The 22090-nt window shown below is 28.1% G+C and overlaps 1 protein-coding gene across 2 annotated transcripts; it reads left to right on the plus strand.

Annotated features, from left to right (window-relative positions):
- Window positions 1–803: 803 nt before the first annotated feature.
- Window positions 804–21926, plus strand: LOC107451566 (F-box only protein 28). Of its 2 annotated transcripts, XM_016067705.3 has the most exons (6): window positions 826–1223; window positions 6447–6695; window positions 7380–7575; window positions 12178–12255; window positions 15728–15867; window positions 19176–21926. In XM_016067705.3, the coding sequence occupies exons 1-6, from the start codon at window positions 1140–1142 to the stop codon at window positions 19485–19487; spliced, it is 1059 nt and encodes a 352-aa protein (XP_015923191.1). In that variant the 5' UTR covers window positions 826–1139; the 3' UTR covers window positions 19488–21926. The 2 variants fall into 2 exon arrangements, with proteins under 2 accessions (XP_015923193.1, XP_015923191.1); XM_016067707.3 differs by lacking the exon at window positions 12178–12255 and having other exon boundaries at window positions 804–1223.
- Window positions 21927–22090: the final 164 nt, after the last annotated feature.

Genomic DNA, 22090 nt, shown 5'->3' on the forward strand with positions numbered 1-22090 from the left:
TTTTCTAGATTTCGAGTATCTACATATTTTTGAGGTCAAGAATCATTATCCTTTAAAAAATAAAAACTATTTTTTTAGAATATTTTTTAAACCGAATTTTTAACTAGAAATATCGTCTCTCTATAAATCAATTCATTGAAATAGACACTACTATATTATACTTACATTAGTATGTAACCCATTAGCATTTTTTTTTCAAATGAACAAATTTTTCTCACCTCTTTATTTTCTTATTTCCTAAATATTATCAAATCGCAGTACATGGATTGAATATTTAAAATTTTTAAATCAATCTATTAATTATTGAGCTGCTGCCTTTTGAATAATTTGAATTTTTTTTTTTCTATCTTTTGTTTAAACAGTAAACAGTTAAACAAAACACGTGGAATTTGGGTTTATGTTTTTAGGATCAATATTTTTTTAAAAATTCATATCCTTAATGACAAGAAAAAGTCAGAAAACATTATTTTGATCTGTTGCACATAAGCTCTATCAATTAACTATCGAGCTGAAAAAATATCTGCGTATCCTTTCCCTTTATTCAAAAGGAATCACCCTTCGGAGGTGAATTCTCTTCTCAAAACTGCATTGCCGCATGTATGAAAATCAGTCCTTCAATCAAGCTAGTATGAATGCAACTAATGAAACATTTACTCAAAATGTTCGGGAAATATTGTTTAAAAGTAAATAGAAATATGCGTAAGTATTTTTTTTTTCTAAATTTAATTTCAGAACTTGTAACTTTTTCTGTAATAAACCTCAGACTATCTTCCTTTCTTTTCTTTTTTTTTTGTGAAAGAGACATATACAACTAGTCTCAGGTCTAATCTGGCAGCTGTTTCATTACGGTGCTAGTTACTGCTCTAAATGTTTTAAACTTTTGAGTTTGAACAGTTTCTTGGCATATCTTGTTTATACAACTATTTACGAACGATATTGAATGGAGAAATTTTAGTATAAACTGCAAGGTCTAAATTTTGAAAATACCTTCTGTAATTGTAGTGGCATATCAAAACTAAATTTAATTTTATATAATTCTCTGACATGGTCTGAATTTTAGTCTATTTACTTCTTTTCGTAGAAATGCAGTTTTATAAATATTTAACTTCGTTCTAACATTTTATTTACTAATAGTCGCAATGAGTTTATTGAACTTACCTGATGATGTGTTAGAGAAAGTGTTATCATATATTAGTTATGATGAAGTCAGTCGTTGTAGATTGGTGAGTTTAAAACTTACAGAATTACGAAGAATATATCTAATATTTTTATGTGTTTAGTAAAATAATTTCTTTTTGTTTCGTATTACAATATAAGTTAAGTTCCCATGCTGTTCTAAAAGCTATTAATTTCATTCACTTTAAATTTCTGAGATATATATGCACTACAAACAAAGTTTTACGGCTTTTGTAGTATTTTCTACTGTTAATGAATTGTATTGTCTATTTATCTAAACCGTTACCAATTGCCCATACTGTATTTATAAAGTGACCACATTTTTATTGAGACAAAGCGGGACAAGTGGGATAAAATGAGAATTACAATTTAATCAAACTTTCAACACGCACAATATATATATAAAAATACGAATAAATGTTTGCAAAAATATTTTAAACATCAACTGGAAGTAAGTCAGATGCTGTTTGAATAGTATAGGTATAGAATGTGCGTTGCACAACCTACTCCAATATTTTTTTGCTTCAAATGTTCGTTAAGTTTCGTAAAAACGTTATTGATGCCTCTTTTAGCTTTTCCACCAAATTTTACGTTAGTGTTATCAGCACAATGGGCAATAATTTTATTGTTTAAATTATTCTTTTTTAAAATAGTACTTAATAAATCAAAAATTATTTGTGAAGTTTCATCAGGCAATGAAACAAAATCTAATATTCTAATTTTAATTCCTGTTTCTGGATCAAAAAATCTAACACCTGTGGGTAATAATTTTAAATCTTTGTGGTTGGAAGCATCAGAATATATGGATATAAATGCGCATTTTTCTAATTCTTTCTGCAATTGTGAAAACGAATATGGTGAAAAAACATTACAAATAATTGCTTCGGTTTTTGTCCTTGCGCATGCATATTTTTTGTCGTATAATGTTTTGATCACTTGCGACGTACAATCCATTGATCTGAAACTTTGATTGTGGTTTATGGTGCGGAATGCAAATAGCCCTTCCGCTAATGCTAGCTGTTTTTCCGTGTTGCTAAAGCTAGCACTGCGAAAAAACTGTTCCATTTTATATGAGGAAGCGACATTATTAAAAAAATCTTTTGTGCCTCTTTGTCGCTAGATGCTTAGTAATATCGTTTTTTCCACCATGTGAGACCCAAAGTTCAGCATTGTGTTTATCAGACAGTACCATATAGTCTATTTTGGCACTTAATAAATGGAATTTTTTGGCACTAATAAATGGAAATTCTCTGCTTAGCTCTTCATTAAATTTGAATCCTCTTTTTTTACTCATCTTTTATTTTGTGGGTAAATACTAGAAATAAATAAAGAAATTATTACAAAGGCTAAAAAAGAGTATTAAATTTTACCTTATTGACCGTTACTTTGTGGCGACTATTGCTCAACCTTTGTCAATCAAATAATGAGTCAAACCGAACGTCAAATTGAGAACAACAAACCGCACTGTCTAACGGCAGTCCGCACTTATCTGAATTAAGCCGAGACGTAAAGACAATGATAGCACACCACCGAGTAAATCTAACTTGGTACATTGCCTAATTTAGTTTACTCTGCACGCATTTTATGTGTTTTTTATGTATTTTTTATTTCTTTATATTCACCACAATACTTAATAAATAATAGGAATATATTTTTACAGTACATTTAAAATAAGAAATGCAGATATTTTCTAAAAAGCGGGACATTTTTAAAAATCGGCGGGACGCGGGACAGTCCACCAAAAAGCGGGACGCGTGGTCACTATGTTTTTACGACATCAACAATCAAAGCTAACAAGTAGTGCTAATTTTAGAACGAAATTCGTTGCGGGCTCCTTTTTTGAACAGTAAAAAGTGTAATTTTCTTATGTTGTAAACTTTTTAGAGCATTCTTTTGAAAATGGTAATTTGTCTTTCATACTTGAAATATCTATTTCATAATCACAATCTATTTTAAATATTTTTTTATTTTAGTACTTATTTCTACTGAAGACTTAATATTACCTGATTTCTGTCATAATAATATGCTTTAAAAGGAAGATTTCTGTTTCAGTATTTACACCGGGATATTTCTGTATCATGGTCTGTCGCGTGAACTACAACCGCCAATGTGCCAAATAGATTTTAAACTTAATTATATTTAAAAAAAGACGTGTAGATGTTTGCCCAAGGGTGGCTACAAGTTCTAATCGTAATTTCAAGTTCGTCTTTTTCTGTGATTTTTTTTTTTTTTTTAAATTTAGTTTCTCACAGGTTGCTAACTGGAAGTTGCCAAGTTTTGCTATCACTCGACCATAGATCACAATATGGAAATGTCCTCTTTACGCCATAATAATCACCAAGTTTTAGTAACTTCGAGGCATTAGACTGCGAGGGAAGAAACATTATAGATGAGGACAACTCAAAGAGTACAACTTGTAGCCACCCCAGGAAAAAGTCTATATGTTTTGCATTTTAAATTTCAAGTTTAAATTCCCTAGTGCCATGGCAATTGTTGTTGTCATAGGCAGTTCAGATATGAAGATATCCCTTATTTAATACGAAAAATTCTTTCACTAAAATTGTGGAGCATTACATATTCAAATTATTTTATATTAATTTTATACATTTTTCTATAAACGTTTAAAAAAATTATAAAGGTTAATATGCAAAGGGTTGGCAGGATTTTGCCGCAGGTGGAAAAAACCAGGATAAAAACCGTCCTGCAAAAACAGGTTTTTGCCAAGCAAAGTAGCAAAAACCTATATTTTCCAAGATGAGAGGACAAAAACATGTTTTTGTTAAAAAATTATTCCTAAAATTGAAATATATAGTATAAATATATATAATTGACAAAGATTAACAAAATTATTGTTCCATAATTAAATCATAATGTATTAATATATCATTTTAGTAGATTAAAACATTATTGATCGGAAAATTAGTGATTCTCTTTTTTCCAGTGAAATGAACTTATTTTAAATAATATAACTGTAATTTAAAGCATAAAATGTCTATCAACATGTGTAGTTAATTAAAATATGCAAGTTTCAATGCAATTTTTTAACTTAGCGCGAATTCAATACTTATTCATCATCACAATACAATTTGTGCTGTCTCAACATAGCATAACAGAACACTAGTTTTGAAACATTATTTACAGTCAACCTATTCCGAATTTTAGAATGTACAAATGAAAAATTCGAAAACAATCTTTCAATGGCAGCAATACTGGAAGGACATGAGTGTAAATGAGACATTAATTCACAAAATTCTCTGGAGATTTCACAAGAATTTTGCACACTCCACCACCATTTACTAGCATCAATTGTGGCTATGACCTGCTCTGAGAATAATGTTTTAGGGAATGGTTTTTCTTGTAATTCAAAATTCAAGACATATCAAACTAATGAGGGATTTTTCCTGCAAGAAATTCTCTGTCCTTCTCTTTCTGTACATTGCTGAGAGGCTACCCTTTATATTTTGGGTGTAATATGTATTCTGCTGTCTTTTTGTGGGCTCCTGCATTTTCTACATCAACAATGTATGCTTTTCCATCAACTTGAGCACATGATGCAGTTATAGGTTCGTTGTGTATGTTACTCCACCCATCAACATCAAGGGTATCTTCTTTACCTTTGAAGCTTTCATCTATTAAATTTTCTAGTTCACAGTAAACTGAATCTAGAAGGGCACCTGATAAATATTTACGTGAAGGCAATTTATAACTTGGTTTAAGATACGAATTAAATCATGAAAAGCACAACTTTCAACAACATTAAATGGTATTCCACATGCATAAAAGAATTTTGCCACAGTTAGATCAATTTTCTTTTTCTCCTTTTCTGAAGTTTTTGAAGCAACCCTAACTACTGTTTTTCCTTCTAACAGTCATTCTACAACCTTCTAACAGTCTGTTTTTTTAAAAGGGGTGAAGGCTCAACATCTTAGATTTCTAAATGAATGCATCTCTTGTTCTGATTTGAATTTATCTCTGTTGGTATTAGAGATGGAGAATTAATTTCTGAAGACTCATTTGTAACTTTTTTCATACAAATTGGAACATGCTTCTTCATTTTCTCAGTTTTATTACTTTGAATTCTTTCACAATTTTTGCCTTTTGCAACTATTTTTCCATCAACACTTAATCTATGGAAGTATTCCCAAACTGAATCTTGTCTCCTTCCTCCTTTGTCCATTATTTCATACAACTATCTGAGAATTCCCTTGCTGTAGCCAAGATTAAAGGCTATTTGCAAAAAAATGATAGAAAAAAAGGAAGTTGTGTAACAGATTTCCTAGAACTAACTTGTGCTCCTCAGTGATTGAAGGAAAAACTTGCTGATCTGATTGGTTACCTGTGATTGGTGCTAGACACTTGTGTGGATAGGGTGAGATGAGTATAGCTAATACCACCCACCTTTTTTGTGTGAAGTCAAAGGGAACTCGTTTGTGAGTGAAAAGGATCAAGGGAATTTAAATTGTGTGGTTTTATTTGCATTTTCGGTTCCCAGTCGATCACCGAAATCAAGCATCACTGGCTTCAGTCAAATTGCATGACCATTTGGATTAATCTGCGTAGGGACCGGGGGTGTGCGCTACTGGTCCTCGTTAAACTGTTCTACCGTAAAGTGCTGGACTTCGCGTGCAGGCTGTTGGGCTACCGAAGCTGGGGTGCCATCCCCTCTGCAGAGGATCAAAATTGTGATGACATGTCTTCGGATCATCCTCAGGGATGTTTCCCAGACCGTCGCCAATAGCCCATTGTGTCGCTTTAGTGCAATTTAAATGAACTGCAACAAAAAAAAACTGCGTGTGGGAAAATATTAAAACAATTTTCAGCACACCATCCAGTTTCTATTGTGAATGCTTTCTCGGTAAGCTCTACTGTTTGAGTTTTCATGTAGCTATTAGTAGATTAATTTCTGCACTTTGTTGAGAAGCTCTGCTGGCTAAATCTCTAAAATTTGGTGTGACACAGAATATTTTATACCATTACACTATATATAATCTTAGTTGCAAATTTCAGCTAAAAAAAAAATTGCCCTTCTAGTAGAATGCTTTAATGATGTGTTTTTTAAACTCAAATATTCAACTTCACTATTTTGCTTGCATTTATTCTATAATGCACTCTACATAAAACTTTAATTGTGAATAAACTAAATAATAAAACTTTAATTGTGAATAAACTAAATAATTTTTTGCATTTAAATTTGTAGTTTTAAGCATTGTTCACTGTGAAACATATATTATTTATTCAGTGAATGATATTATTTGATTATATTTTTATAGGTTTGTCGTAGAATTAACTATGTCTGTAAAAGAGTTCTGAATAGAGGATTTCATAAAGTTGAAAAGTACCATGCCCAGTGTTTGCGCCATGTTAAATCGCAATTACCAAGGCGGGAATCTGAACGGAGAAAGCATCCACTGGCTCGACATTGTGATATATTAACAGCTGTAGAAACACGCTTGTCTCTGTTGGGAATGACCTTTTTGAAATATATGGAAATGAATCTTTGTTGCTTTATACCTGGAAAGGTGTGAACATAAAGTATCTTTATTTTTTACATTACCTATTTATATTGTATGTGTGGTCACTAAAGGAAATCTCTTTAAAGGATTATTGTTAGTTTAATTTTTTGAAGCAGAATTTTTATTCCCCAATTATTGATATCCCAACTGATTCAGCGTTATGAACTGGTACAAGTTCCCAAAATTAAAACCTTTAATGGCTCACTTTTGGCTAATAACACACTTTTGAGATGAAGCAAGCAATAGTGTAACAAATATGTTACTCAATTGCTGCAACGTAATCTTTAATTTTTGATATTATAATGTTAAATCTTTTTTATAGTTTTGAACAATGTGTTTCAAATCTTGGCTAATTCTCAAAAAATAAAAAATTATGTAAAAAATTATAGTCCAAAAAGTTTTTTCTTTGCACAATTATATCTCAAAACATTCAATTGTTACCCCGTTAATTGAGTTTCGTGAAAATGTAATTTGTGAAAGATAGCTCAGAAGTAGAAATTAATTAATTTTATTTTCTTGGTATGTGAAACTTTCACATTAATGAATATTTAGATTTTAATTTTCTTTACTTAGAAAAAAATAAAAACAAGAAAACAATTTAAAGTAATGCTATGCATAACACTCCAACAAGGTTTGTAAAACCATTGTATTAAGGTTACTAAATTAATTTATTTTTGTATCATTTTTAAGGTTTTGGATGAGATCTATATAGTTCTGAGGTCTGTAACATCTGAGCAAACTCCAGTTAGGGCTCACGAGGTTTTACAAGAATTGCGTGATTTATCATCTATGGCGATGGAACATTTTGATGAAAAAATTTCACCTGCTTTTAGAAAACGTAAAGAAACTGGTCCAAAAATTATTACAGGACTCAACATTTTCTCTCGTGAGTTTTTCTTTTCTTCCTCTTCCTTTATCATTGTCGATTTACTTATTTCAGTTAGTGACATTGTCAAATAATTTAAATACTTACTTATAGGTTTTATTTCCTTACTTTTCATTGATCTGCTCTTTAAAATTATGTGATATATTTTTTGATATTTACATTTTTCTATGTAGTAAATAAAGAAGCTAGTTAAATAATACAAGTTTTGAAGTGTAAAAATAATTTCAAAAATTTTTTTAGTACTTTTTTGCAATCTATATAGGTTAATACTGCATGCTGTTACATAACAAATGCTTTAATTATCTGAGTGAACTAGAAAAGTTTATTTTACTTCATTCAATATTGTTTGCCAAAGTCATAAATAGAAACTAGAGATGCTGCCAGTTATGTTGATGTATTTGTCAATAATTTAAAAAAAAAAATTTAAAACCATTAAAAAGTACAAAAACGTATGTCCTAAAGAAAGTACAGTAGAGCGCCGATTATCCGAACTGCTCGGGACCGAACGTGGTTCGGATAATGAAATGTTCGGATAATTGGAAAGTTGTTTAAAACCTAGTTTAAATGATTATTATTTATGCACCAACTTCCCTTCACACTTTTTCTAGGCTTAGTACTGGCAGTACTATCTAAAATAGCTCTGGCGAGTTTAAGACTTTTATTTTTTCAATTTTTAAATATATTTTTTTAAACTTTTCTTTTAAATTTGAATAATTTTTTATCATATTTCGGCTTTTTTATAATTTTTTTTGTCAATTACTGATTTTACAAAATTTTTCTTTATTTTCCATTGCAAAAGATATCCAGCAAAGACTTTTGTTTCAAAGAACATGCTCTTTTTTGTGCAGCCTTTTTAAATAAATCAACTGAATTGGATCAACATCATTGTGACATTCTAGGCAATTCATTTCAATATCTAATTAATTTCATGCTTCTTATGAGAAGGTCCACGATCTTGAACTTGATCACGTACTTCTTCCTCTTAATCTTAGGAGTTCCGATTTTCATTCAAAATTTCAGAAACAATTTCATGATCATTTAAAATTTGAAATCCTGAGTCGTTTTCAGTGTCTGGACACCAGTCTTCTATTTCTTCTGCTGTATAACATGGCATATTTCACCCGAAAGATCTACCGATTCACAAACTGCAGTTTTGTTTGTTTTTCTGATAAGAATTTTATTCCAAGATTTAAGATTTCAAGCACTGTAATCACTAATCATTAACCATGAGTGACAACTACCCATCCCCCAATTGTGGAATTTCGGCACTTATCTATTCATAAACACATTCCGCTTTCCAACAATTGTAGATTGTCAAAATGAAGCTCGCATTCTTTGATGATAATTTTCAGTTGAAGAGGGCTAAAGGGGTATGCAGGTTTAACTGTATAACAATACATGTATGTATGGCTACTAGAAGAAAACTGCTGAAAAAAGTTGTAAATTAAATATGGTCTTCAGATGTAGTGGATATTATCTATTCCTCTAAATTTAGAAAAATTGTCGATAAGTTAAAAAAAAATTCTAAACTTAAAAAAGAGAAGAAAAAAAGCGAATTCGGACATAGTTCGGATAATTGGACGTTCGGATAATCGGCGCTGTAATTGCAAGTGTATTTTACAATTGCTATTACATAAGTATTGTTTTTATCATATAATACTTGTTCAAAAGTATCTTTTTCTGCTCAAGAATGGTCATGCTGTTGTTCCATCAATATGTTTTTGTGATTGCGAGTAATCAATTATAAAATACCGAATACTATAATTTTAATTACTTGCACATTTTATTTTTGAAACTTCCACTTAGTGAGACTTCTCATTCAAGTGTGCTTCACTTATTGTATGTTCTTAGAATAATTTTCATATCATTAGTTACTATTAAAACATTTGATTTCATTATTTATATTAGTTATTGTATTTTTTCAGGTATTTATTTATTTTTTGGTGCACATTGTGTATTTTTAAATGCAATTATAATAAACCGTGGTGTGCCAGTTATCAATCATGTCCAACTCTTAATCGTCAACTAGATTAGTGCTGGAAGTGAGACTTGGCCCACATGCTGTAGTTAGGAGATCCTTGATCTAAATCATTGAGAAAGAGAGGGCAACAATTAAAAAAAGAATGTACTTTTGCAATTCTGAGACAGGTGTTTTAATGCTTTCGTGATTTGGGTGAAGTTTTTATTTTATGTTTAAAAAGATTATAGTAAGTAATTGAGGTTTTGTTGTTGTACTAATCTGTTTTGAAATTCACTTTCTGTAGAAATCAAATTTTTGATATCAAATGGCAGAATATATTACAAAATTATATTTGACAAATAATAAAATTTGTTTTTGATTTATTCCACTTAGCTTAATTTAAGTGAATTTATGTAATGACAGAAAAAAGTTTATTTTTGTTAATAGTTGCCTGTGTGCCAAAGGTTTGCTATTTCTTACCTTTCTTTCATTGAATGCACTAATCTCATTTAATTTTTGAATTTCTATAGGCTTACTCTTTGTAATTTTTGTTACCTAATAAATGTTTGCACATAAAGTCAGGATTAATGTATTTTGGTTTACTACAACTTTTTTTTGTAAATTTTTCTTTAAGAAGAACAATGTGTCATTAATCATATCTTCTTTACTTGAAGATTTCTCTCGTATATTCTCTTTGTCGAGCCTCCTTCCCACTTTTGTGATTCCTTTCAAGTCAAAACTCAAAATCCATGTCTTTTTTTATTTAGTTCTTCTCATCTGCTGTCCATTTAAAAATACTTACAAACTTTTCCTTATTACGCTATACTTATATTATTATCCTATGAGTCTGTCTTTTTTTTCTTTAAAATTATTCATTTTCTTTTTTATAGCCTTATTGTTAGTAATTCAATTTTGGTTTAAATATGTCAGTTCTCTGGAGAAATTAATGAAACATTTTTGTAAATAGTTATTGTAGTCCGTGGATCGAGATTCAGACAGAAAGTAAAAGTTTATTAACAAAAAGCAAACAAACACATACAAATTTAAAAAGAACGCCATCTGGCGGTATAAAAAGAAAAAGACTTCGTAGCTATCCTTCCCAGGGAATGACAACAGTTATGTATTCAAATTAAATGGAACAGTGAACTTATTTTTGTATCACTCTGTCAATTTAATTATTTTTAATCACATAATTAAATGAAAATGTCTCGAGTTTTCCAGATATGATCTAATATTTGTAACTTTTGTACAAGTATGATGTTGTGATTTCACGTCCATTTTCATTTGGAGAACACAGGTTATTATGTTATAGTGTCAAATGTAGGGAACTCAAACTATTTGCTTATGAAAATCAGTTTGATTTTGGAAAAGAAAATCACTTGAGATTCCAGTGTAACTGTAAGTTTCTCAAGACAGATTAAAATAATTAGAAGAATATACAGTATAGGACCCCAAATCCGGCACTCGCGGGACCGACGAAATTCCGTATTTCGGAATTTGCTGAATTTCGGACCTCTTTTAGAAATTCCAATATGGCGCCCATGTATTACGATAATTCAATTATACTGTTAATTTCAGAAAATGAATTAATTCCAATAAATTTAGATTTCTAGTTTAGAAATCTAGTTTTGATCATAGATTATGGTGGGGTGAATTAAAAACTGTCCCATTTTTAAAAATATAATTAAAATTATAATATATATCATAGAAATAACACTATATGGATTTTTTATAAGCTAACGAATTTTTTTTTATAAGCTAACAACTAATAACAATTAAAAAAAAGCTAACAACTAAATATGATTAAAAAAACAAGCTATCAATTAACAAAAGAGAAACCAACAAATTAACAGTTTATAACTAATAAAAAAACAAAAGTATAATTTACATCCAAAAAAAAAGCTGCAAAAGGGATATAATTCATTTTATACCCCATGTGGTAGTTTCAGGGTTAAAATGTTGCGGCTAATTTATGGTCAAACTAGAGAGGGAAAAGTGGGGACAAATCAGTAGAGCACTTGCACAGCTGTCAAGATTGGTTGATCAGTTTCTTCCAACTTGCATTTCTTTACTTTGTTCATTGGAAATGCAGGTGTTTTTACTTTTCCCTTTCACTTTATTTTAAACTGCTTTAGAAACAAATGTTTCCTTTGACACAGATTTTTATTTTATTTTTAAAAAATAAAATAAAGTTACTTACTTCAACAGAATAAAATTCCAAATAAAAAGAGAATGTAGGTGATTTTTTTTCTCTTATTAATAAAAATTTTTTAAAAAAAAAAAAAAAAAAAGGATCTAATCTGATCTTTTCTTTTGTGCCGAATTTTGGGATGCCGAATTTGGAGTCCCATGCAGTATTGGGTATAAAAATACTTTTTTAAGGCTTTCTATTATAAGCTGTTTGACTATATGTATCTAGTAAAAAGTATCATGTACTTTTTGAATATCATCTTTCTTACATGATATTACACTCAATCCATGAAATATTAAATTTCCACAACAATTGTAGTTTTATTTGTCTGTTAATGTCAGTTTTAGTTTAGTCTTGATCTGGTACTTGTGTCTATTTCCAAATATTTCTGAAATCTTTTTTATTAAATAGATTGTTTTTATTAGTGATTGACAAGAAATATATCATGTAGGTTTTAGGCTTCTTGCAAGAATTAAATGCCCTGTATTATTAGGGTTACGAAGCGAAGGTAGAACAAAGAATCCTTTTTGTAAGCATGTTTTCAATAAAATTTTAAAGCATACATTTTTCTAGAAAGATCCTGGATGTTGAAAATATTTCCTTTTCTGTGTTAAATTAAAATATGTATATGTAATAAAATTGATACTTTACTTTTTTAATTTTTATAAAGGTAGGTCTTTTTTTTTTAATTGTCCTTAGTTCAGATTTTTTAAATTATTGATACTAAAAGGAAACTGAATTTTATAAAATGAAATAATCTCTATTTATGCTTGAAGTATTTCATTGGGAAATAAGGTAATTGTTTAATTTAACACCTTTTGTGAATTCAAATTTTACCATGAATTCCAGAAAAAAATGTTTTTTATTTTCCTGATTCCTTCATCTAAATTGGGAAAATTTTTCTCTTATACTATATCTCAAGAGTAGGTGTGGGCAACCTCTGTGCCCCACTGCTTTTTTTGTCAAAAATTAGTTATAACTGTCTTCTTCTGAAAAAGGTTGTGTACCCCTATTTTAGAACATGTCTCATGAACCTGTCTCACACACCCTTAATTTCTTTAACTACTAGTGCGTAAGCATTTATTAAATCTTTTTTTTATTACAATTTGCATAATTAATGATATAAAATTGTTTCTTGATTTGCATTATTTTTAACCATTATTATCTTATGTTTTCTCAACTTATGTGACTATTTATAACCTGTTGTATAGTGCTAGTTTAAATTTATCATATGTAATGCACTTTGTTCGATTATCTGTTTATGATTACTAACTTTTGCACTCTTTCCTTTATCAATCTTCGTCCTGGTGATCTAATTCTGTTTAAAACATTTCTTTTCTTTGTTATAGTTGACCTTTTTACAACAGGAAGTTATTTTTTTTTTATATATATATATACATAATAATCAAAAATATTTTATTCTCATCTATATTTATTTATACTTCTGTACTGACTGACATTTATTTTGCCAATATTTTTTTAAAAAAAGAAAACTAGCCTGATAAAAATTTATGAAGGGCATATTGCTTTTTTAAAATACATACAAATAAAATACTTAAAACGGATCTAATGGCCATATTTACACATATATTATAAGGGCTCAATAAGCAGATTAAAAAAAACGTTTGAATGCAAACAGAAACAATATGTTGTTAATAATTATATATATATATATATATTATGTTATTGTACATCCTCATATCATACAATCAGAAATAGGATGCCTGAAAATTTTAAGACATTTTGGTCTTTATTAATTTGCCGAAAAATTTTTTAAAAAAAACTTAAGTCAAAGGATTTTTAATTATTATTAATTTATTATTTACATTAGGATCTCTTATGTACTCACTTTTTTATTATTTTGCAGTTTTTATAATTAAAACCAGTAGCAGATGTGTTAAATATTATACAGAGCAATAGTTCAATGTTAGCAGATTTTTGCTTTGTACTTTTGTTGTGTACTTTGATGTAAAACCCAGAGTTCCAGAGTCATTCTATTAAAATTTTTAAAAAAAATTTCAATCAAGCAATTATACAATATTATTTTGTGTCTTACTTATTACACCATAAGTACTTATGGAAAAAAGGAAAGAATACTTGTCAGTTTCAAAAGGAATATTGATCCCATTACTTTAATTTTGTTATTAAATTTGATTTGAAAAATTGCCCTTTTTTTCAGACATATTTAATTGAATCACTTACAGTTTCCAAATGGTGGGGAACTATAATTTCTGAGTAAAATTTTGAAAACTTCTGCAACTTCATTAACACTTACAACTTTGCTGTGCTAGTCCTCCTGTATGAAAAGACTTTTTCAAATTATTCTTTGATTCATTTTGATGTAAGAATCAAACCTTCTCTTTAAACTTCTAAGCTATTATTTTCCCCAGCTATGTTTGAATGTCTCAAGCATTTAAATATCTGAATGAATGAAGTAGAATTTTAAATTTGCAAACTGTCAAGAAAAGCAAAACTGTACATTTAAGTGTTTTATTTAGTAATTAAATTATTTATTGCGCATTACAAGTCTTTGATTTAAAATTTCTCGAAGGTTTTAACATAATTAATTTTATAGTTATAAAAAGTATAAAGTCATGTTATTTAGCTTAATTCTTTAAATTTTTTCCTATTTTTACCACTTTATGCTCGGTTTTTCTTCTTTTTGTCACTAGTAAAAAGGGATTTTTGTTGGCAAAATCCAACTCTGGGCTGTATATTTTACATGATGCTAGTATTTCATGAAAAACTTACGTGCGGAAAATAACAGGCTCCTATCTAGTAAAGAACATGCATTAGTTATATTTTTTCCTTAATTTTTAAGTTGTTCCTTCAGCAAGTCTGCATATTGAAACTTTTGTTAGCAAAAGATTTTTCTTTTTTTTTTTATTTATTTAAATACTGTGGTTACTAAATTTCAAAAATATGTTGGTAGTGAGAAAAAGATTTAAATAATTCGTCATTCTAATATTTAATTCAATAATGCATAACAATTTTTCAACCAAAGAGTTATGTATAATGGAAGTTTAATTACTTTTTGCAAAGTTTAAAACTATTGAATTGCATCGGCATTTTCATGTTTTTAACCATGTTAAAATGTTATTCATGTCTTAAAAAAAAGTTTGTAAACAGTGAATTATCTCGAGAAATACACATTGGATCAAAATAAGAAAATGATAAATCAATAAGAAATAATAAATCAAAAATTGAAAATATACACATTCAATAGTTTGTAAAAACTGTCTGATCTTTATAAATAAGAGTTACAGCCTTTAATCATTAATAGTCTTTGATGTATGAATCAAAATAGTGGCGAATGAGGCATTTTAACATGCTTATAGCTTTTAAACCTTTTTACCAATTTCATTGTTATTAAAATTTTTAAAATCAGTATAAAAAATTTTATAAGTGTACACATTTTCTTCAAAATTTTGAGTGTCATGGCTGAATGAACCGACATGGAATTACCCAAATATCTATAGTTTGGTGAAACTATAATTAACTGGTAAGGTATTTTTATAAATAAAAAAATTTATACTCGTGGTAAGTAATTATTTTTTACCCCGTATTCTATTTTCAATCCTGCATTAGAATTAACCAATTGTTCCAATGTTTGTTTATTTGTGTATATCTACATAGGATTAAATTATAGGTGTTTAAATAATTGTTTAAATACATACTTTTATGTTGCAGCTCTTTTATATATTACAGCTATCCAAATTAGTTTAATTACATCAAAATATTTCTTATCATTGTAGAGTTGACCTAATATTCTTAGCTTTCTTTTAATATTATAATTGAACAAATTTAAATTCTGCTTGAAATTAGAATTTTCAAACTTTCTTAGCTGCCAAACTTTTCATTGCTGTTGTGTTTATTCTAGAATGGTTAACTTCTCATTGAAAACTTGATATTTGCAACTGTAACATCTTTTCAAAATTGTTTACCTTATTTAGTCTCTACTTTAAATAACATCCCAGTCTGTTCATTTGCTCCCAATTTAGCATCTGTGTCGCATCATTCTAAAAGTTCAGGCCGTCATTGTGCTGGAGAGCATAAAGTTCATAAATGGAGAGAAGAAGCCAAAAGTTTAGTACAGAAACAAAATGCTACAAACAAAGAGGTTCAATTTCTGAAGCAAAAGGTATAAAAATAAAACTATAACAATCTCTATTTCATGTACCACAGAGGTGCCGAACTCATATTTTTTATTGTTATGATTTTATAAAGATTACGCTCTTGCAGTTTAATAATAAATATTACGGTCTATGAGAATTGCCATAATCTGTTTAAAATAAGTTTTTCTTCCCTTAACTACCAAGTGGCAAATTTAATTGATTTCAACCAATATATGACAATTTTTTTTCTTATCCATAAACAATTTCACAAAATTAAGAAATATTAAATAAAAAAAATTGAAACAAGCTAATTTGAAACTTAATTTCTCTTTATAGAATAGCAAATTCAAATTTGAAATTTTGTAAATTTTGCCAAAAACTAAGACATTGATTCCAAGTAATCAATTTAATTTTATTATTTTATAATGAAGTGTAAAATTTCTGTCTTTTATAATTTTTGATTTACATTAAGTGGTAATTTTTCTTTTCTTTTTTAACTGTAAATTCATATATAATTTTAATAATATTATATACCAAATAGAATTAAGTAGAATATACCCCTTAACACCCACTTATATACACTAACTTGAATTTTGTGAACACTAACTGTAAACATTTCTATGTTATAATTACTGATAGCTACTTTAGAAAGATGGCACCTATAGTTTTTATATTCAAAATAATCAACATTTAAAAGCTAAATAAAATATTTAATGCTATAATGTGTGATTTTTTTAAAAATTATTTTACCTATGTTTAAAATAGTTAATTTCCAATATGTTTTTTAAAATGCTATTTTGCTTTGAAGTTGCGTAATTTTTTTTTTGTAAAGAAATTTTTTTTATTATTTAAGTACATAAAATTTTAATTCTGTGTAAAGTTATTGGATGTGCAATAAAATATTTTAATCTGAGGCGTAATATATTAGTGACACACTTTCATGCCATTTTAAAAGTTTGCCAATTCTTCTCATGAAATAATATCTATTAACATTTATTTATTTTTTATAACATAAATTCCTGAGACTTGCTTATCTCTGAGTATAAAAACAAATAGCTGGCTAACTGTCTGTTGCAAGAGAGCATTACTTTTTTAGTTGCATTACAAAATTACCTAAATGTTCATAAAATAATTGAATGTCATTCAAACTATTGCAATTTAATTATATTTTATCATTGCTTTTTAATAATTGAATAACTCATTTACTTTTCATTTATATATTAATATATCTCAATTTGTTATTAACATAAAAAACAACTTCATAATTATTCACATTTCAAAAAAATTTCTTTGTAGCTAAAATAAGAAACTAAGAAAAGCAAGAAATTTATAATCTTTTTTTATAAAAAAGAAAAGAAAAGCAGTAAGAAAAATAGCAGATCATTTCTATTTTATATGACAATTCAAGAAAATTATGCATGTAATTTTCCTGTTATGTAGTCAAGTCTATACTCAAAGTTGGGGGATAAGGGCCCAACCAAAAATCTTTAAAAAAGAAACTAATGTTTTCAAAAGATTATAAGATAGACCCAGAATTTCTTTATCTATAAAAACTACAATTTTGTACAAAGGGGTAATTCTACAATAGAAAATAAGCATTTTTTATGCTTTGAAGATAGGGCCCATTATAAATTTTGCCCTAGGTCCATAAAACCTTTGTTTAGCCTTATTATATGTAGTTTTCTTCTTCCTCCACTGCACTACAGCTTTTGTGGGTCTTGCATAAACACACATTAAGGTAGTACCCGGTTTTACCCCACAAGCAAAGATTATTGAAATGAAACAGAGCAGTGCTACATATGAGACTAAATTGTTTTTTAGGTATGAATCATTACTAAATGCATTTTTTTTGAGTATAAGCTAGACTAAAAATAATTTTTGTAACTTTAATGACCAATAAATAAGAATAGCTTAAAAACAAGAACATTAAAGAATTGACATTGTAAAACAAAAATTTTTTTGCAAGCGCAGTGAATTAATAACATACCTACCAATGTGGTTCTTTTTCTTGAAAAGTAAAATGTAATTCTAAGTTTGTCTGCTAGAAAATAAGATTAACCCTCCGACTGCTCGTCCCGCGATTTCCACAGGCAACTCAATTGTAGCAATATCTGCTCATCTCCCAATTCCGCGGGCTTGTGTTTTTCTTCCTTTATTGATGAGCGCTTCCAGTTTCAGTGGTATTAGAAGTTTAATTTACGTTTTGACCAACAGATGTCGTTAGTTGTCCACTAAATTGCCGTATTTGAAAGCGCGTAGTGTAAAACGATTTCGTAAGAGCGGAAGCGCCTTGTGTAAAGCAAATTTTTAAAGCGGCTTCGGTCCAAAAATGGAGCAGTCAAAGGGTTAATTTTGGCAAAATAGTGGTACCCGTTTTACTCTACTCTCCGTATGTATATTAAAGAAAATTTTAAAATGTGCTCCATAAAATAGCCATGTATTGTTAGTGCGTAAGTTGTTATATTTTTTATGTATAATTTTATTTGTGTGAATTACATACAAGAAAAGTAAGTCACCAGAGTCAAATATATAAGTGGTTTATGCATTGATGATGAAGCTTTACAAAAATAGTAGAGCTTTGCCTGGTACGCAGCTAAAGAATAAATACCAAATTTTGTAAACTCTCTTCTTGCTGTTCTCAATATATCGTTTGCTGTGTAATAACAAGGAAAAAACTGATTTTTTGGCACTCGAAAAGAAAAGAAAAAGCTTTTAATTCAACATGTAAGATCAAATTAAATAATTTAATTTGAAAATTTCATTCACTAATTCTTTGAGTAGGTTTCATAGCATTTTTTTTCCTTCTTATTTTAAGAAATTTTTTACATTTTAATAAAATAGATGCTTTTATTATAAATTCTATATCATACAGTTAATTTTCTGTGCATAATTTAACAAGTCATTTCTGCAATGTGTTTTGCAAGTGAGTATAGTTAATTAATATTTCTTGCCTCTATGTGAAATTTCTGAATATTTGCTTTTTTAAATTAGGAAATACTTCACACTCAAAGATTTTATATATATACCAGCCTGCTTCTATATGTAATTTATATCTTATGTTGGTGCCTTTTGGTGAACATAGGCATTTATATATGATGAATTTTCATAATACCAGCATGTCTAGTTGGGGGAATTTTTTAAACCCCTTAAAAAATTTGGAAAAAAAATAATAAAAAAAAAAATTTAATTCCTGAAAGTAGAGAGAATTTGAATTATTTTTAAAAATTGTTATAAAATTCATTCCTCCTAAGAACTTTTTTTTTACGTATGCCTGTTATAATTACATTTTCTCTTCACTTTATTATTTGTTAATCAGAGCTGTTTCCATTTATAGGTTACTGAAGTTAATAAAACTAACAGTGAACTTGAGAAGAAAGTAAATGAGTTGCAAGCTTTAGTAGCTGCCCAAGTAGAAAAAGCAAAAGAACAAGATTTGAGGTTGGATTTTTTGAGCCGGTTAATTGATGGTGGTTCCATGTCACCTTCAAACCCTAGCAATCAAAGCAAGGTTAAAAACAATTTAACTGGAATGAAATCTACGCTCATTAAGGACAATCTACGCCCTCACCTGAGGAAGAAAAGGCAGGCTAGGGTTGTAACAAATCAAACGGATAAGCCTAGGAAAAGGTTAAAACGAGGAGAATAGGTCTTATTGATGCTAGCAATTTTTTTAACTTGTGTTTGTTTTATTTGAGATAAATTTTATTAAGTCTTTGATAACTGTTAGGGTAGTAGTTGTCCTGATAAAAAAAAAAATATATGGTTTTTAAATATACCATTTTCAACTAAAATAGAATCATAGAAAAGATTGTTTCTATTTTGAATGACTGCATTGATTGGTTATTTTTATGTTCAAGCAAAATTCTTCTGAGCAAAAAAATTATTAGCACAAAAGATGTTTATATAAGCCAGATCAATCAATGTTTAAACTCTTTCCTATATATCATTAAATCAAAAGTTTTCTGATAATAGTGAAAAACTGTTTAAAAAAAATTGTTAAGTACTATGGTAAAGTAGGTTGACCCTTGTTATCAAACTTTAAAAAAAATTTCTTGGGTAGGTGTGTTAATTCATCTCCCAAATTTTCAGAAAAAGAGCATCAACCAGTGATATTCATGTGTTTCTTGTGTTCATTTATTAATGCAAATGAGATATTTATATTTTATTGTTTCATCAATATCAATGTGTTTTATACATTCTTCAATTATGCTTAGTATTTCTGATGGATTATTTTTAATCTTCTAACATTATTTAATATGTAGCCTTAATGTGTGGCCTTATATAATAATTCCTTATTAAATGAAATTACGTTAAAGATTGTATTTATTGTTTCTAAAAAATTAGGCGTGAAACTCTTCTAATTTTTGGAAGAATTTCTGACTTATTATTTAATTCTCATTTATATATAAAGCTTAACTTGTTGAACTGTCAATGTGCACTTTAGTTTTTTTTTTTTTAATTTTTCTTTTTGTGCAGAATACTTTCACAGGTATTGTCATATACTTTGACAGGTATTTTCAGCCTTTTTGTTTTTATTCCTTTTTGTTTACTCCTGTCTGTAAAATATTTGTTGATTAAATATTGTCTATCTTAGACTAGATACAAGTTTTTAATAATTTTGTTTGTTTATTTTTTAAAATAGCTATTATTGTTAAGGGTTTTTTTTCTGTTTCTTGCCATTTTTATTTCACCTCTAAAAATATTGATTGATTATATTGTGTTTACTCTAATAATTTATGATACAGAAAATACTATTAGAGAATAGATTATTATATTTTACTTGTATAGTTTATTCTTAAGAATATTTATTACTTTTTATTTGCATTAATTAGTTTTTATTTTATTAATTAAATTATATCAGATGCTTTTTATGCTTTTTTAATTTACTAATTAAGATTTTACTTAAGCTAATGTGATGCAAGCCAATCTGATGATGATTTTACTGATGCAATCTCTAGACCTTTGCTAATTATTTCAGCTGCTAAACATTTTTCTGGAGTAAGATTCAATCATTGTGAAACTAAATATCACATGAGTTTGGCATATAATAGTTAAATAAAGAAAATGAATATTCTTCTTTTATCAGCCATGCATTCTAAGAGCATCAAGTGTGGTATCTGTTGAAGTGTTTTCAATTTTGCTATGCGGTACAATATTTATCATTTATGCAGAATAGAATTTAATTTTAAAATTAGTACTTATTTATCGGAAACAGAGAAGCTAAATATACATTAAATCTCATATTAGTAAAAATATCTTGTAATCTTAACTATCCACCAATGTACCGTGCCTGCTCAAGAATTATTTTAGTCCTTCATTTTTGTAGATATATAAGTTACTGTAGAGTACAATTTTATCTTTTCATGATTTTTGTAACGCTAAGTATAGCAAAAAATAGTAAGTGTATTAAAAGTAAAATTTAATAAACTATCAAATTATAGTTGTTATATCAAAAATAAATCAATTTAAGAGCCATTTTGTTAAAAAAAGAAATAACTAATTTTTATTGTGAAATCTAGCTAAAAAATATCGCAATCGAAATATTTTTTGGGTTGCAAATATTTTTCGATTCTTAAAAACTTATAATTAAATTTTTACCCATTCCAAAAATAGTTCCTGTAATCTGGTTTTCGGATAAAGGGTTCTCTACTCTGAAAATTATATCACTCAGAAAATAAGTTTATTAATTTTTGGTATTAAGTTTTAGTTTATCAATAAAATTTAATCAGTTTATAGTATCAATTAAATGTGTCTAAAAGGAAGACTATAAATATATTTTTATAGTTGATTTCTTTTTTAACAAGTAGTTTGGCTCGTGTACTAAAAAATGTAAAATGATTTTCTGGTTTTCTTTTTGGACAACTACTAGGCCTATATTTGTGTGAATCTATGTGAAGTCAGCAAAATGAGGAATTCATTTCATTATTTGACTTAAACAGCTAAAGTAGCTAATAATTTATAAACTAACTATGCAACAATTTGAAGCCTTGCTGTTGTTAAAAAGAGCATGTAAAACAAAATGTTGATTCCATATAGAAAAATGTATCTTTTTTTTATTTTGAAATTAAAGTTAAAAATTTATTAATTCTGTCTCTTACTGGTAATTACCTTTTCTATTATCTTAGTTTATTAATCAAATTGTGTTTTAAATTAACTGTCTAAAATATGTTATTAAACAAAGATTAGTATTATTCAAGTTTAATACTTTTGACCAACTTGCTAGTTTAATTTTCTGAGTACAAAATTTTG

This window comes from Parasteatoda tepidariorum, chromosome 7, assembly GCF_043381705.1.
Source record: "Parasteatoda tepidariorum isolate YZ-2023 chromosome 7, CAS_Ptep_4.0, whole genome shotgun sequence".
Classification (NCBI taxonomy): Eukaryota; Metazoa; Arthropoda; class Arachnida; order Araneae; family Theridiidae; genus Parasteatoda; species Parasteatoda tepidariorum.